At 40.2% G+C, this 13,314-nt stretch overlaps 1 protein-coding gene across 4 annotated transcripts in view; it reads left to right on the forward strand.

The window, feature by feature from the left end:
- The first annotated feature begins 961 nt into the window (after window positions 1-961).
- The window catches only part of LOC120530963 (alpha-1,3-galactosyltransferase 2-like), a 101,434-nt gene continuing 89,081 nt past the window's right edge, over window positions 962-13,314 (forward strand). For 3 of the 4 annotated variants that reach the window (XR_005634045.1, XR_005634046.1, XM_039755820.1), the window contains exon 1: window positions 1,000-1,173. Coding sequence is in view for 1 of the 4 variants with exons in the window: in XM_039755820.1 (XP_039611754.1) it covers window positions 1,169-1,173 (5 nt within the window). In the remaining 3 variants the exon portion in view is untranslated. The other variant, XM_039755821.1, reaches the window with a different exon arrangement.

Consider the following 13,314-nt stretch of genomic DNA (forward strand, 5'->3'; position numbering starts at 1 on the left):
TCTGAGAGAAAAAAAAACATTTCTGCCGGATAGGTATCAGTATCACTCTATTTTGTTCTGTTCAGAAATATTAATTGCTTAAAGTGGTCGTTTATTTTTGTGGAGTGTTGTATATGTAACAGAGCCGTCTACAATGTACTTTTCTTCAATGGTGTTACCTTATGATGCTGCCTGTTGAAAGCATTTGTGCTCTCGGGAATGCTATAGAAAAGGAGGGCGTGTCTGTTTTATCCTGACGCGCTCGTAAAGCTGTGTAGTAGGTGTGAACACACTGGCAAAATCGGGGTGCTCTCCATATCAGCCTGCTCTGCTTCATTACTTCATTTGCGACCAATTCTAAGCCAGCTCGGTTACACTAATCTTTTTCATTGTTTATTTTTATCCTAAAATACAGTAATATATTTTCATTTGTTCGATGTTCGGGGGATGCATTGTTTCACGAAGCCGGTACATCAATACATATTGAATGTGAATTAACTATATAATCTCATGCCTCTGCCAAGAATGTACATTATAGGGTTTAGGGGCAAATTACAGCAAAAGTGCTGTCGGGTATGATGTTATATGTTAGTATTCAATGCGCCTTTAGCGTTTCTGGTGCCAATTGCTGATCTGGAGCGAATGCTGTCACATACAGAGCACAACACATCACATAAGACTGCACCTGTTGACGATCTTTTAGCGAGGGTGCATTGTAATCGTAGTTACTCGTTAATCTCGGAGTGCATTGCACACAACTGTACTCCAGAAGCACGAGTCGAATTACATCCTTAATGCGCAATGTAATGCTGAATAGTTTATCTTACTAAGTCTATTGGCACGAGTCAGGTTACACTTATAAACTTTTACTACAGAGTGGGCAGTACTCTAGACGCACATATTACTCTCGATCCGTTAATTTACTTAATATAAAAAACTCTTACGGCGTTCGAGACGCACTGCATGGGACTCAGCGGCTTTAGCTGTGACGTCACGGCCCCAGGTAACAGTGGCCACACAGCGTGCACGCACACCGTAAATTGGGGGCAGGTTCGGAGTACCTTATTGTTAGGCACAGCTCCGAGAGTCTTCGTAAGACACGCCCTGTGCGCCTACACGAGTGAAGCCAGTTAATCATAAGCTTGGAGTCAGTGAGAACTGAAAGGTTTGTTGGACGGACTCGGACATAATGGGGTAAGTGCGCGTGGGATGCCGCCGAAAACTACCACTTGACAGGGGTCTTAAGTTTGCGTTCGAACTGCCTTCTTGGGAGGTGCATTTACGGTGTGAGGCGTGCGTACTTTCTTTTGGATTTTTGGCTCAACGAACAGATGCCGCTGTTTTGATGCTGGACGTCAGGGTTCTACCCACGCGGTATTTGACAAAAGAAAACGTTTCTTCGGTGTTTTAGACGTCTTCACATCCAGAAGGGCGAGGTGTGTTACAATTGGTGATGTCGCAACGCAACGCGATCGTTGTCCTCGCTGAAAGGTGGACTCCTAGCACTTGGAACGGAGAGTTTTACTCCGTTTAGATTTTGAATTAACTCGGTTTTCCTCTCGCCGATAAGTACACTGCCACTTGTTTTTTTTATTTGGGTGGGGAAGGTTGGACACACGTTGTATGTATCTAGCTTTTTATTGTATGAAAAAACGAAATACGCGTGATTTCTCCTCTTGTGTGTATCGAGTAGGTTTAGTTATAGGTTTTGTCTTATGGTAGCCGCTCGAGAATAGTGTATCGGTGCTTAAATTAAAACAAAATGTCAGCAGACCCGAATATTACTTAACAATCTGTATTTCCAAGCTTATATGTTCAACTGCAACATAAACTTCACGATCCGCTTCATGTAATGGTTGTCGTCAATTTCCGGGTAAAGTTAAATTTGATGTCAGACACTCACGGGGGCTGGGGGAGAAACACTACAGTGGATGGAGAACATGCCTATTTTACGAGATATACGTTGGATTTGTTTAAATGTGAGCCTTGTGTTGCGATATACATAATACATAAGTGTCTCAAATAGTTGACGAATTGTTAAGGAAGCACAGATTCAGACTTCTACATTATGCTCCTCTCAGCCTTTTTATTTAAAGATCTCCGTGGTGAGTTGCAAAGGACAAAGTAGACGGAATCAGTAAATAGCAACACTTTTTCAGAAGGAACATATCTGGATTTTTTTTTTTTTTTTACGTTTTGTTGTTTGCCAAGACTTTTATTTCTTACGGCTGAGTATGTTGTCACACTTTGGTTTTGTAGAAGCGTATGTTAGATTTGACAGAGTACTGTGGACAATGTTCACTTCGATGTCTTTTTAAGAAATTGTATTATTATAAGTACAAATTATATTTTTCTCATGAGACCGAAATATTTTGTTGTTCAAGCCATTGCCAGCCATTCATTCTCTTGAGTTACAGTAAAGCTTGTAGAAGCCACAGCATCTGTATAAGGCAGGCTGATGACACACGTTCATAACCAGGCCGGTATTGAAGCTGTCCGCCTAACCCCGCGTATTTACATACGGGTAGGAAACAGGAACACAAAAGTGAAAGCCACATTCAATAGAACGCAACCAGCTGTTATAATGGGGTCCGAATACTGCGAGGTGACCTCTCCTCCTACCACCATACTTTTGGTTATTGTTTGTTTAATTGCGATTTATGTAAACGTGTCTGCTAGAAGTGGCTGCACATCCCATGAGAGCCTTTTTAATTATAGATTTTATTTGAAGAAAGTAAAATTCCATGCAATCAAGATTTACTTTAACAAAGAAAATAACATTACATACATTTGAGTAAAATTTAACAAACCTAAATTCAAACCCCTGCCTGAGAGAGATAGGAGAGCCAGTAACAAGAACAAATCGAAAAAAAAAATCCCTTTCCCAAATATAAAAACTTAATCTAAAAATTTATTAATTACACCTTGCAATATTAAAAAAAAATTTGAACAGTTTCTCAAAGTGTGAAATTCGATTTTTTTTTTTCAATTTCAGATAATATAGAATATCAGTTACCCACTGACCTAACAAGTGGGCTATGATTAAGAGAATTCTTTTTAACCTTATCAGATTTTTAAGTATGTATCATGGCAGCTTGTGTGGTTCACGGCTCAGAAACTAACATTTTGCTCTTCAAATTGCACCCACTTCCAGTGTTGAGGTCATGATGCGTACATATTGAAAACCTTTAACTGGCATTGCAAAAATAAATGCTCTTTCTATAGTTAAAAATTCTGCAGAAAAGGTTTAGGGTTCAGGTGGTTTTAGGGTGTCAGTGTTTAGTTTCAATTTTCAGGTCTAACATTGAAATAGTTGAGAGGCATACCCAGAAGCATTACGTAATTTAAACTCTGTCCATATTTGTTTGCACCCAGCTTCCTTGCAGATGAAAGGTCTGACAAGAGTGCTTGGGGGTTTGAGAGGAGAGATTGGATTTCAGGGTTCCTTTTTATTTTCCAATTTCACATGGTTTTAAATATAAATGCAGCACAGTACCGTAGTGGATAATTATGCATATACTTTTTTTTTTTTTGCTGACAATGAAGGTCTATACGATGTCGCTTCCTGCCAGTTAAGTCACTTGATTGTGTATATAGTAAAAAAATTAAAATCATTGTTGCTAATTTTTTCTCTCAAAGTTTGGTTAGGGCTATCACATGCACATTCGATAGTTGGGGTGGGAAGTGCTGATACACAAGAAAAAAAAATGTTGGATTTTCAGCATGGCCTTAATATTCAATGTTTTATGATTTTTATCATAGCCCTGCTTTTCAGTAAGCACATGATTTACTATTATTCTTGTAGTTTAAAAGGCAAAGTCTGGTGATTGTTGTTAACTGCCTCTAACCCCCAGTGTTTTTGTTTTAAATACATGACGCAAGTAGGATTCATTAACCTCAGATGTTTAGTGTTTCCTGTGAATTGCAGTTTTTCTGCTTCTTTGTTTTACTTCCTTAAAAGATCGAAAGATTCAGTTTGATTTGGTGTCTGTTTTGCCTGTGTGTGTATACTGTAAATATCACAGTCAGACACAGGATCAGCACCTAGGATACTGGATTTGTGAGTCAGCAGTGCTGCTGTGCTCCCTTTTGTTTTATGTGTATTTATGCAGTGTGTGCTTAAGTATAATATGCTTTCCCGAAAATCTCTTCCTAAGGTTAATTTTCGTTATGAGAAACCAATTACCTTTAAATTGAATTGTAACCATTTTAAACATTGACTGGCCCCAAAGTGACCAAAGTTTTCTTCAAATAACGCCAAAATATACAAAAATCGAGAATTTAGTTTAATTTTGACATTAGTCACCAACATTCCTGATAAAGAAATAGCCCTTCTTGAAGTGATAAGGCATTGGTAAACCGCCATTAAAGTTTCATAGTCGTAGGATTGTCTTTTAGTGTTTCTTGGGCTTCTTCAGGTAGTTCATGTTCTGTTTTGGAGTTGTGGTGCTCCGAATAATAAAGGAGGACACTTGAGATTCATGCTGCTTTTCAAATGTACTTGTGCGTTCACGTGCTGAGCAACACACCTCACTGCAGCCAGAAGATTCAGTTTTGCAAGTCTCAAATCGCAGCATCAGCATTGAGAATGACTGAGACTGGGACTGCGTGTAACCAAGGTCTTCCCCATTTCAAACTTCCAAATTGCTCTATTGAGGTTAGTAACAGGCCGTAGCAAGGTGTACTTGGAATGCCTGTGAAGATGATTAGGGCTTTGTGCTAGCAGCACACATTACAAAATTGTTTTTGTGACCTTGAAAGTTCCTCATCTTTGAAGTTTGTAAAACAAAAAAAGTTGTTAAGACTTTCTCTGTCTACATGAATTTTCACAAAGTGATCATGTATAATTTAGGAGGGACTTGTGCAATGTTTGTATAAGTAGTGGAACACAAAATTTAATGAAACTGCATGAAGGAAGGTACACATAGCATCATAGCTATTAGCCCAGTTAGTCAGTTTAGCATGAAGAAAGTCCTCCTTTTGCTTGGCCATCTTTCTGGACTCTGTGCGAGGTACGGGCCCAAGTTTGTCAAAGTCAGAACGTGAAAGGTGATTCTGTGCTCCTGATTGACTGCTGTGTACTAAAATATGTGAATTGTAAGTTTCAAGATTTTGTGGTGTTATAGTGCTTGTTTTGTGTTTTATAGCCAAGTCAACATGTATGTCAAAGATAACAAAATACAGTATAATTCTACTATTGTGTTTTTTCTTTCTTTCTGTAACTTCATTCCTTGCCTAGTTAATGTTTACCAAGACAATGGGTGTGTCATGAGGATCATGTTGACATGTCCTCCATGATATTTGTAGGCTGTATTGTGTGTGGCACCTAGTATGTACAGTATACACATGGTTTTATATGTGCACCTGTACATTACATAAAGTTATGTGTGATCTAATATGAGAGCAGTAATTTTACCTCATCAGGTGGTCATACTTTTTATCTACCTCCTGTTATCAAATTTTTAACTCTTTTAGGGCTAAATTTATTTTTAATTCCTTTTGTTCCATTGCTGAATATTTTTCCAAACAAATCACAAAGCAATGGTTTCACACAAGTCAACATAAAATGCTTATTTATGACGCATGTAGCTCTGTTTTATGTTCCATGCGCCCCAACAGCATGTAAATTCCCATACTTATAAGTTGAAAGGCACTTTCTGTGAATAAAAAGTTTGAAGTAGTCGAGTGGCCTATAAACCGTAGTGTCCACTAGCACGCTGTGTCGTTTGGTGAAATCCAGTTGCCAGTTTGCCTCCCATGGATCTGTGTTGTCATGGGTGTGTCGGCTACATGAGCGTGTTCAGCACTATTATCAGCTGATGCAGGTACCGGTCTTTCATTTTTTGATTTCCTGATCATTTGCATCAAAATCAGAGTTTGATAAGTGTCTGTGTAGTTCTCCCAAGTGAACTTTGCTGTAGGCGTGACAGCTGCACTATCAGCTGGGGACCAATCAACTAATGCAGGTACCTGACTTTTATTTTTAAGCTTCAGATCACTTGCATCAAAATCGGAGTTCAGTATGTTAGAGTCCAGTTCAGCAATAATGCACAATAAATTTCTCTATTATAAGAAGAAAAAAAAAAAAAAACCTTTGATCTTTGGAAGAGAGACACTTTCACTTCCCATGAGATGGGCAAGTCACGTCATACTTACAATCTTTGGAAGCAAGTCCCGTGATACACACACAGAACAGGTTTGAGATAATGGAAGTAGGGAAATTCGAAAGTCACAATAAAATGAGTAAAGATCACATTAACGCAAACAAACAGAACATATTACTTGGTGAAATAATGGAACAGTAAAACGAGATCGAATAGTGTTTGAGGATGTCTAGGGGAGAAGAGAGACAAGGCAGTGACTTTAAAACATTTGAATCGCCGCACAGGAGCAGCAGAAAGCCAGCAGCTGATCGAGCAAAAAAGAGTTTATTAAAAAAAAAAACTGTAATTTGTTTCTCGTCATATCGCCATTTTAAAAGGGGTTTTGGAGGAGTGATCGTGTCTTCTTGGGGTGCAGTCGGCCCCCCCTCTTCACAACTACACGTAGCACGGTGGGGGGAGGGGAAGGCGAGCGAAGTGCAGATCATGCGGCACGGCAGTAGCAGCAGTAAGTCAACTGCTGATTGAGTAAAGAGGGGGTAAAAAAAAAAATAGAATTTGTTTTCCATTGTATCACCGTTTAAGAGGGGTTTCGGAGGAGCGGCCGCATCTCCTTGGGGTGTAGTATTTTGCTTTGTGCATTCACTTCGCTCTCTCGCCTGATCCTGCTGCCATTTTAGACGTTGTTTAATCAATGCTACTCGCACACACGCAGGGATTCATTGTCAACGAGTCTAACAGTCCTCCTAGTAAAGAGGGTCTACTCATAACATAACGGTGAGCTTTATCAATGTTTACAGCTTTTAGCATCTTTTGCCCCTCAACCTTTTTATGTCGATAAAAGTCGACATCCACCCTAAAAAAGTTAAACTTGTAAAAGTTTGTCAAGCTTCAGTGGTTCAATAAGGATAAAACCTCTGTGTAGAAAACTCAAGACGCCTGTCTAAAGCTAAGGCAAAACTACATTTTCTAAGAAAAAATGATTTCTGATTCAACAAAAAACAAATGAGGCATTTGGCAAAGTGCAAATTCAGTCTTCCTTTTTCTTTAGTTTAAAATTTGATTGACTCCGCTTTTTTCAAAATGTTCCAGAAGGACTTTTAAAAGTCATAAATGGTTAGTTTATTATAAAAATTGCAATGATTGTCCTTTCACAGAAGTGTGAAATTGCAAAATCAAGATCATGCAAAAGTTAGACAAATACAGCAAAAAACAATGATTTTGTTGTCTTTGCTTAACATGGATTCACAATCAGGTTCCGGTTATAGATATGTATTGTGTGTGTATGAGTGTATAATTTTTTTTTATTTATATATAACAGGCAGGGACCACAAAAAAGGTTTGGGGAGTTTATACTCCGTATACTTGGAAATATATGCAAAAAAAAAAGACGTCTTTACAGACAAATTCAAAAAGGAACTGATATAGGCTGACATAGCAAGCAAGATGGTGCATATACATGAAGGAGACAGGAAGAGGTGGGAGCTGGTCAGACTGGACCCAGAAATGATATCATCAGGAGGCGGGGACCTTGATAGGTGGAAGTGTCATCATTACGAGGCAGGCTCTGTTGAGGGTCTGCAGATGGAAAAGAAGCAAGAGTACTTCTAGACAGTACCACCCCCTTACCTTGACTGAGAAACATTTCTATTCGAGCCCAGAAACTGTCTCCTTATTGCACATGTGTGAAATACCCTCTTCCCAATCCCCAAGAAAGAACATTGGTTTTGGCTTTGAGAGATCCATGACGATGAGCAACAGTAAACTTAAAAGGCTGTAGGTCTCAAAACCACCTTGTGACTTGTGGGTTTGACTCCTATTGCACCACTATCCACTGCAAAGTGACATGATCGGTGACCAGGGTGAATTAACGGAGGTAATACCTCTGTTGCATAACTGCCAAAGCTTCTTGTTCCACGACTGCATACTTGGTTTCCCGGTGTAGCAGTTTCTGGCTCAGGAACATGGTAGGGTGTTCAACACAGCACCCAATACTGTGTTGAAAGTGTAAGTCTGGAGGATGAAAGGCAAAGAAAAGTTAGGAGCCATCAAAACAGGTGCTGAAGTCAGGGACTTCTTGAGGTCACAAAATACAGCTTTGGTTTTATTATCCCATACCTTATAATTCAGAGTCTCATTGTTAGGTTTGTCAAGTGCATCACTGCCTCTGAGAAACGAGGCACAAACTGGTGGTATTAGCTTGCTAACCTGAAAAAGGCTTGAACCTGTCTCTAGGTCTTCAAACGGGGCCGCTTAAGTATGGCATCTACTTTCAAACATTGTGGTTGTACTGTACCTCTGCCCACTAGGTAACCCAAATACCCTCTCGTCATGTCAAAGGTAGTCAAATTATTTCCCTTTCCCTAGTTGCTTAAAGAGGTTGTCTACTCGCAGCATTGGGTAGATGTCAAACTGTGAGACTTGATTAAGCCAACGGAAGTTGTTGCAAAATCTCAAAATATGATTGGGCTGAACCAGGGACTATGACTTTCCTCTATTACACCCAAGTTCAGCATTCATTTGATTTCAAGGTCCATTTCAGCTTATTTTGCCTCTGGGAGGTGATAGGGGCATTCCTGGACTATCACTGCAAATTCAGTTATGATATCCGGTGCAATCAGAGAGGTCCTTCTGCTTGCACCTTCTCCATATTTTCCTTTAGAATAGGCCAAATATTTTGAATCTAAAATAGTAGAGGGAAGGGGCTCGTCTTCACACCCTTTTTTAGGATGTCCGATATGCCCCATAGTTGATGCCCATACAGTAGCTTAAAAGTGGAAAACCCCTGAAGAGACCGGGGCACCTCCCAATAAGCAAAAAGCAAGAGGGGAAGTAACTAATCCTATTTCCTCCCATCCTCGCTGACTTCCTTACGTATAGCATTCAGAGTTTGGTTAAACCTCTCCATTTAGGCTGTCAGTTTGTGGATGATATACTGTCGTCTTTAAATGCTACATTCTGAGTAATTTGGCAACCTCCCTTAATATCTGTTGAGGTGAACAGCATCCCTTGGTCAGTCAGAACCTCTTTAAGGATGCCAGCATGCGCAAAGACCCCTACCAGTTCCTGCTCGGTACTCTTAGATTTGGCTGCTCTCTAAGGAATTGCCAGTAGATGATGGGTACCATAATCGGTAAGGACTAAAATGTACTTCTGTCCCCACACGGAATGCTCCAGTGGTCCCACAATGTCCACCCCAATCACTCAAAGGGAATATCGGTCAGGGGAATCGGAATCAGGGGAGCTCGGTCCTTCCTAGCAAACACTTGCAACTGACACTCCAGACAGGAAGTACAGAAACGGTGTACCTCGTAATTGATTCCCAGCCAATAAATTGGAGGTTTATGTGCTTCAAGGATTTGCCACCTTGGAAATTACACACCTCTTAGGTGCAAATGTGCCAGCTCACAGACCTTCTGCTGTAGGTCCATGAAAGTAACAGTTACTTCACCTCCCCCTCATTGTTCAGCTACCGTATATAATAAATCACTGTTAGTAACAAAGTGGGATCCAGCGGGCATGATAATGTGTGTTGGCCGTTTGCCAAAACTGCTCTCTTTTAAAGGAGGCCAGTGTTTGTCTACATTGAAACTGTAAATTTGTGAGCGGCTATGAGCTGACTTCAATTGGCAAAATCCCAGTCTGTGACCACACAGCCGTTTATAAATATGTCACAAACTTGCTTAATGACCGTTTTTGAGTAGTTAATATCTGGCCATAGCCAGTGTCTGACTTTACCTCAGACATCGTATACTTGCGGACGGGATGGTTGCTCAGGGTCAATCATAAATTGGAGGCTGGTCCTCTGCGCCTCCCCTTTCAGGAACCATGCCAACATGTTGGCCCACTCCGCCTGCTCCCATTGGTGACATGTAGCCATGCGCTCAAAGATAAGGAAATGAGACTTGATATCATCATTGTCCTGCAACGGCATTACCACCTGTGGCTGAGTTCGTGAGTTATCCTGTTGCACAGAAACGTGCTTGATACCATGCCTCAGATTCGGCAAGCTGTGTCTGGTACTCTCCCACCTGCACCTTGAGTCTTTGTAGTTTTGTAGCTATGGTGTTCAAGACAGTTTTAAGGTCCTGTTCTTCTGGTATGGTAAACAAAAAGTCCTGGCGACTGTGCCACTGTAATAATGGGCATTGGCTACAAAAAGGTTTGGGGAATTGGTACCCTATATACTTGAAAATATGCAAAAAAATATGTATATAAAAATAATTGTGACGGGTGGCCTCGGCCATTACTTGACTAGGACGCCAGTTGAATGGAAGGACCGGGGGAGAGAGTGTCACTGAGGCAATACCTTCCCTGGGATGCTAGAGGGCAGCCCTCCTGGGTCGCTGTGGTACCACGGATTCCCACAGGGCATGCTGGCAGCTGGAGTTTAGTGCAGCCCTGTTGGGTTCCGTGGGGGGCGCAGAGCAATTCAATGGATTTTCACCACACCTGGGAGTGATTCCAGGTAACCCGGAGTTCCAGGCGAACCACCTGGAGCACTCCAAGGTGCTAAATAAAAGGAGCTGCCACACTTCATGTATATTGATTAAAATTTACATTCACATTTTTACTTTGAATTGAAATTTCAAATTTGTCACTTGGCAACAACTTTGGTTTCCTGCAGTTATCCTTGATTATGGTGTGAAGCAGGAAAAAGCAAATTTGGTATTGTCATCTTTAGTTTTTGTAGTTCAGTGACAAGTGAACTCTCCTTTTTCTTCCACCCTGTCATGTAAATCATAACTTAAGGATTTTTAAAAGGTCTCACCTTGAGTAAAAAATAGGAAGTGAATGCATGAGTTCATTGTCCTTTGTTGCACTTGAACTCATCTTTATTGAATCATTTTGTAGATCAGCAGATAAGCACTCTTTTTATGTCTTCTGAACAAAGGGAGTGGCCATTCCTTAAGGTGAACTTTGGTAGTGGGGTTAGATCAGCAATAAAACTGGTGTGGGGACAGACTGATTTGAGAAAACTCTTAAAACCCTTAGCCAGAAGACGTTGACAGTTTTTCATTTATGTAAGACTCTTACAATCTAGTCTGACCTTAAATGTTCATTTCTGCTTCCATAGTTTGCATAGATGTTTACTGGAGACTGTTAGTTTGGAAGGCATTGTGCTCACCTGTCTATTCATGTTCTCCTGTATTTCTTTCATTTACTATGAAGCATTTGAAATTGTATTTTAGTTTTGTCTATTAAATGTGCATTTCACCTTTTCATTTCTGTTCTATAATGTCTAAAAAAACATCCATACAGTTGTGGCACAGTTCCGTCTTTTGCATTCTATTAGACCCATACTTTTTATTTGATTTCCTTGGTATGATCTTTTTTTGGGTGTTGCCTACCTTTCCGTGTTGCCCTTTAGTGTTGAGTGCTCCTTGAGTTTCATGTCTAATATAACACTTGCAAACCCACTTTATTTCATTTTCTCTGGAGGCCAGAGCCTATCGTGGAATCACAGCCCTAGACTTGGTACCCAGGCCTCCTGCACATATACCCTCACTTGAACATGGTCAATTATTGGATTACCTGTAGCAAAACTGTCAAAGCCGCAAGGTGTCTGAAAAAGCTCATTGCTGGCTGGAGAATGCTGCACTTCTAGTTAAAGGCAGACTTAAAAGTTCCCCTAACCAAGGCATAAAGTAATCTCTGTTCAACAAAAATCTGAACCAAAGCACCTCCTAAAAATCCTTCTTGATTATCAAATATTGCAGTGTAGTGTGACTTTAAAATGACACAAGATTGGTGGGCCTTGTTTTCTATGTTAACAGGACTGCTTGATTTGCTGCAGAAACCACCAAAGGCTAAAACTTGCTTCACCCACGTACAATTTAAGTTTATCAACCAAGCCAGAGGAGAGCATGAGTACAAACTGCTTTCTGCAATGTCGGTACAATTTGTGATGAGCATTTTTTGTAGGTTTACACTCCAAAGCTGCCTGTCATCAATCTTGAAGGCAGAATAAAATTCTGTTTTGGGCATTGTAATGGGTAACACAAATTGTCTGGCTTCTATGGAATTAAAGTGAAATTTTTTGGCAAGGTTTAGTTTCACCAGGCAGTGAATGTTATATTTTCTCTATGAGATGAAATAAATGTAATGTGCGTGGGACCTTTTCCTATTCATCTGTATGTCATTTCTTAGTGTAGGAGACGAAGAAGCCTAGACCTTTTGCTGTGCTTGAGTAAGAGCATTTTCTATTTCTTTGTGGCTTTGAATGAACAGTCTGTTTTTTGTTTTTTTTCCAGTGTTGTAGTCCGGCATTGTCACAATTTATTTTCTGAACCTGCCAGATAAAGTTTGCGTGCCAGAGTGATAGGTAGAGGCAAGCACAAAGTCCCCATTCCGGCATTTTAGTATTTGTTTATCATTTTATCATAGTGCCTGATGATGTGTTGTATGTTCAGACATGCAAGCAAGAATTTCACTGTGCTCTGTGCACGTGATAATATAACTACAACTAAAACTTAATCCATATACAATAGTGTCACCTCATGGGAATCCTTAATGCATCCTTAAAAGGAAAAATAGATTACAGTCGTCCCTCACCACTTTGCGCTTCGACTTTCGTGGCTTTACTCCATCGTGGTTTTCTTAAATCTCTTCATTAAAAAGTTGATCGAGACAGTGAAAATGATACAGCGCATGCTCGGTTGTCTGAGTCAATTATACACCCCTGTATTACATTAAAATTAAAATTACTGTATGTATGGAATGTAGACCTATGTATTCGAGCACCCCCGCAAATCCCTTTAATGCCAGGTGCAACCGCTTGACCACTCCTTGTGTGTGGCCAATAACTTTTTTCCAAAAAATCGGGTGTGGTGAAACCAAGCCAATCGGAGCGTTCTGTGCACTGTTTGGCTATCCTATCCTCGTCCTGTCCTGGCCACTGATTGGCTCAGCCTTGTGCAAGTTCGTTTCTCTCATACATGCTTCTACATCGCTACGCATAGGAAGCATCTTTGCTTTTGTAAGTGTTTGCGATTTCTAAGAACTTTTATTTAAGCCCCACAATGGCTCCTAAACGTGCTGCTTCTAAGCATTCAGATGATGAAACTAAGCGCCGGAGGAAGATGCTTACCATCATCGAACAAATTGCACTATTTTCATTGGTTAGTGGTTGTGTGTAAGAACTATGTATGTGTGTGTGTGTGTGTAATTAAATGTACAATAATAATGATGTTTGTAACGTCTAATGTCTTATTTTTTCTTATTTTGTCTAATA

This window comes from Polypterus senegalus, chromosome 6, assembly GCF_016835505.1.
Source record: "Polypterus senegalus isolate Bchr_013 chromosome 6, ASM1683550v1, whole genome shotgun sequence".
Lineage (NCBI taxonomy): Eukaryota > Metazoa > Chordata > Cladistia > Polypteriformes > Polypteridae > Polypterus > Polypterus senegalus.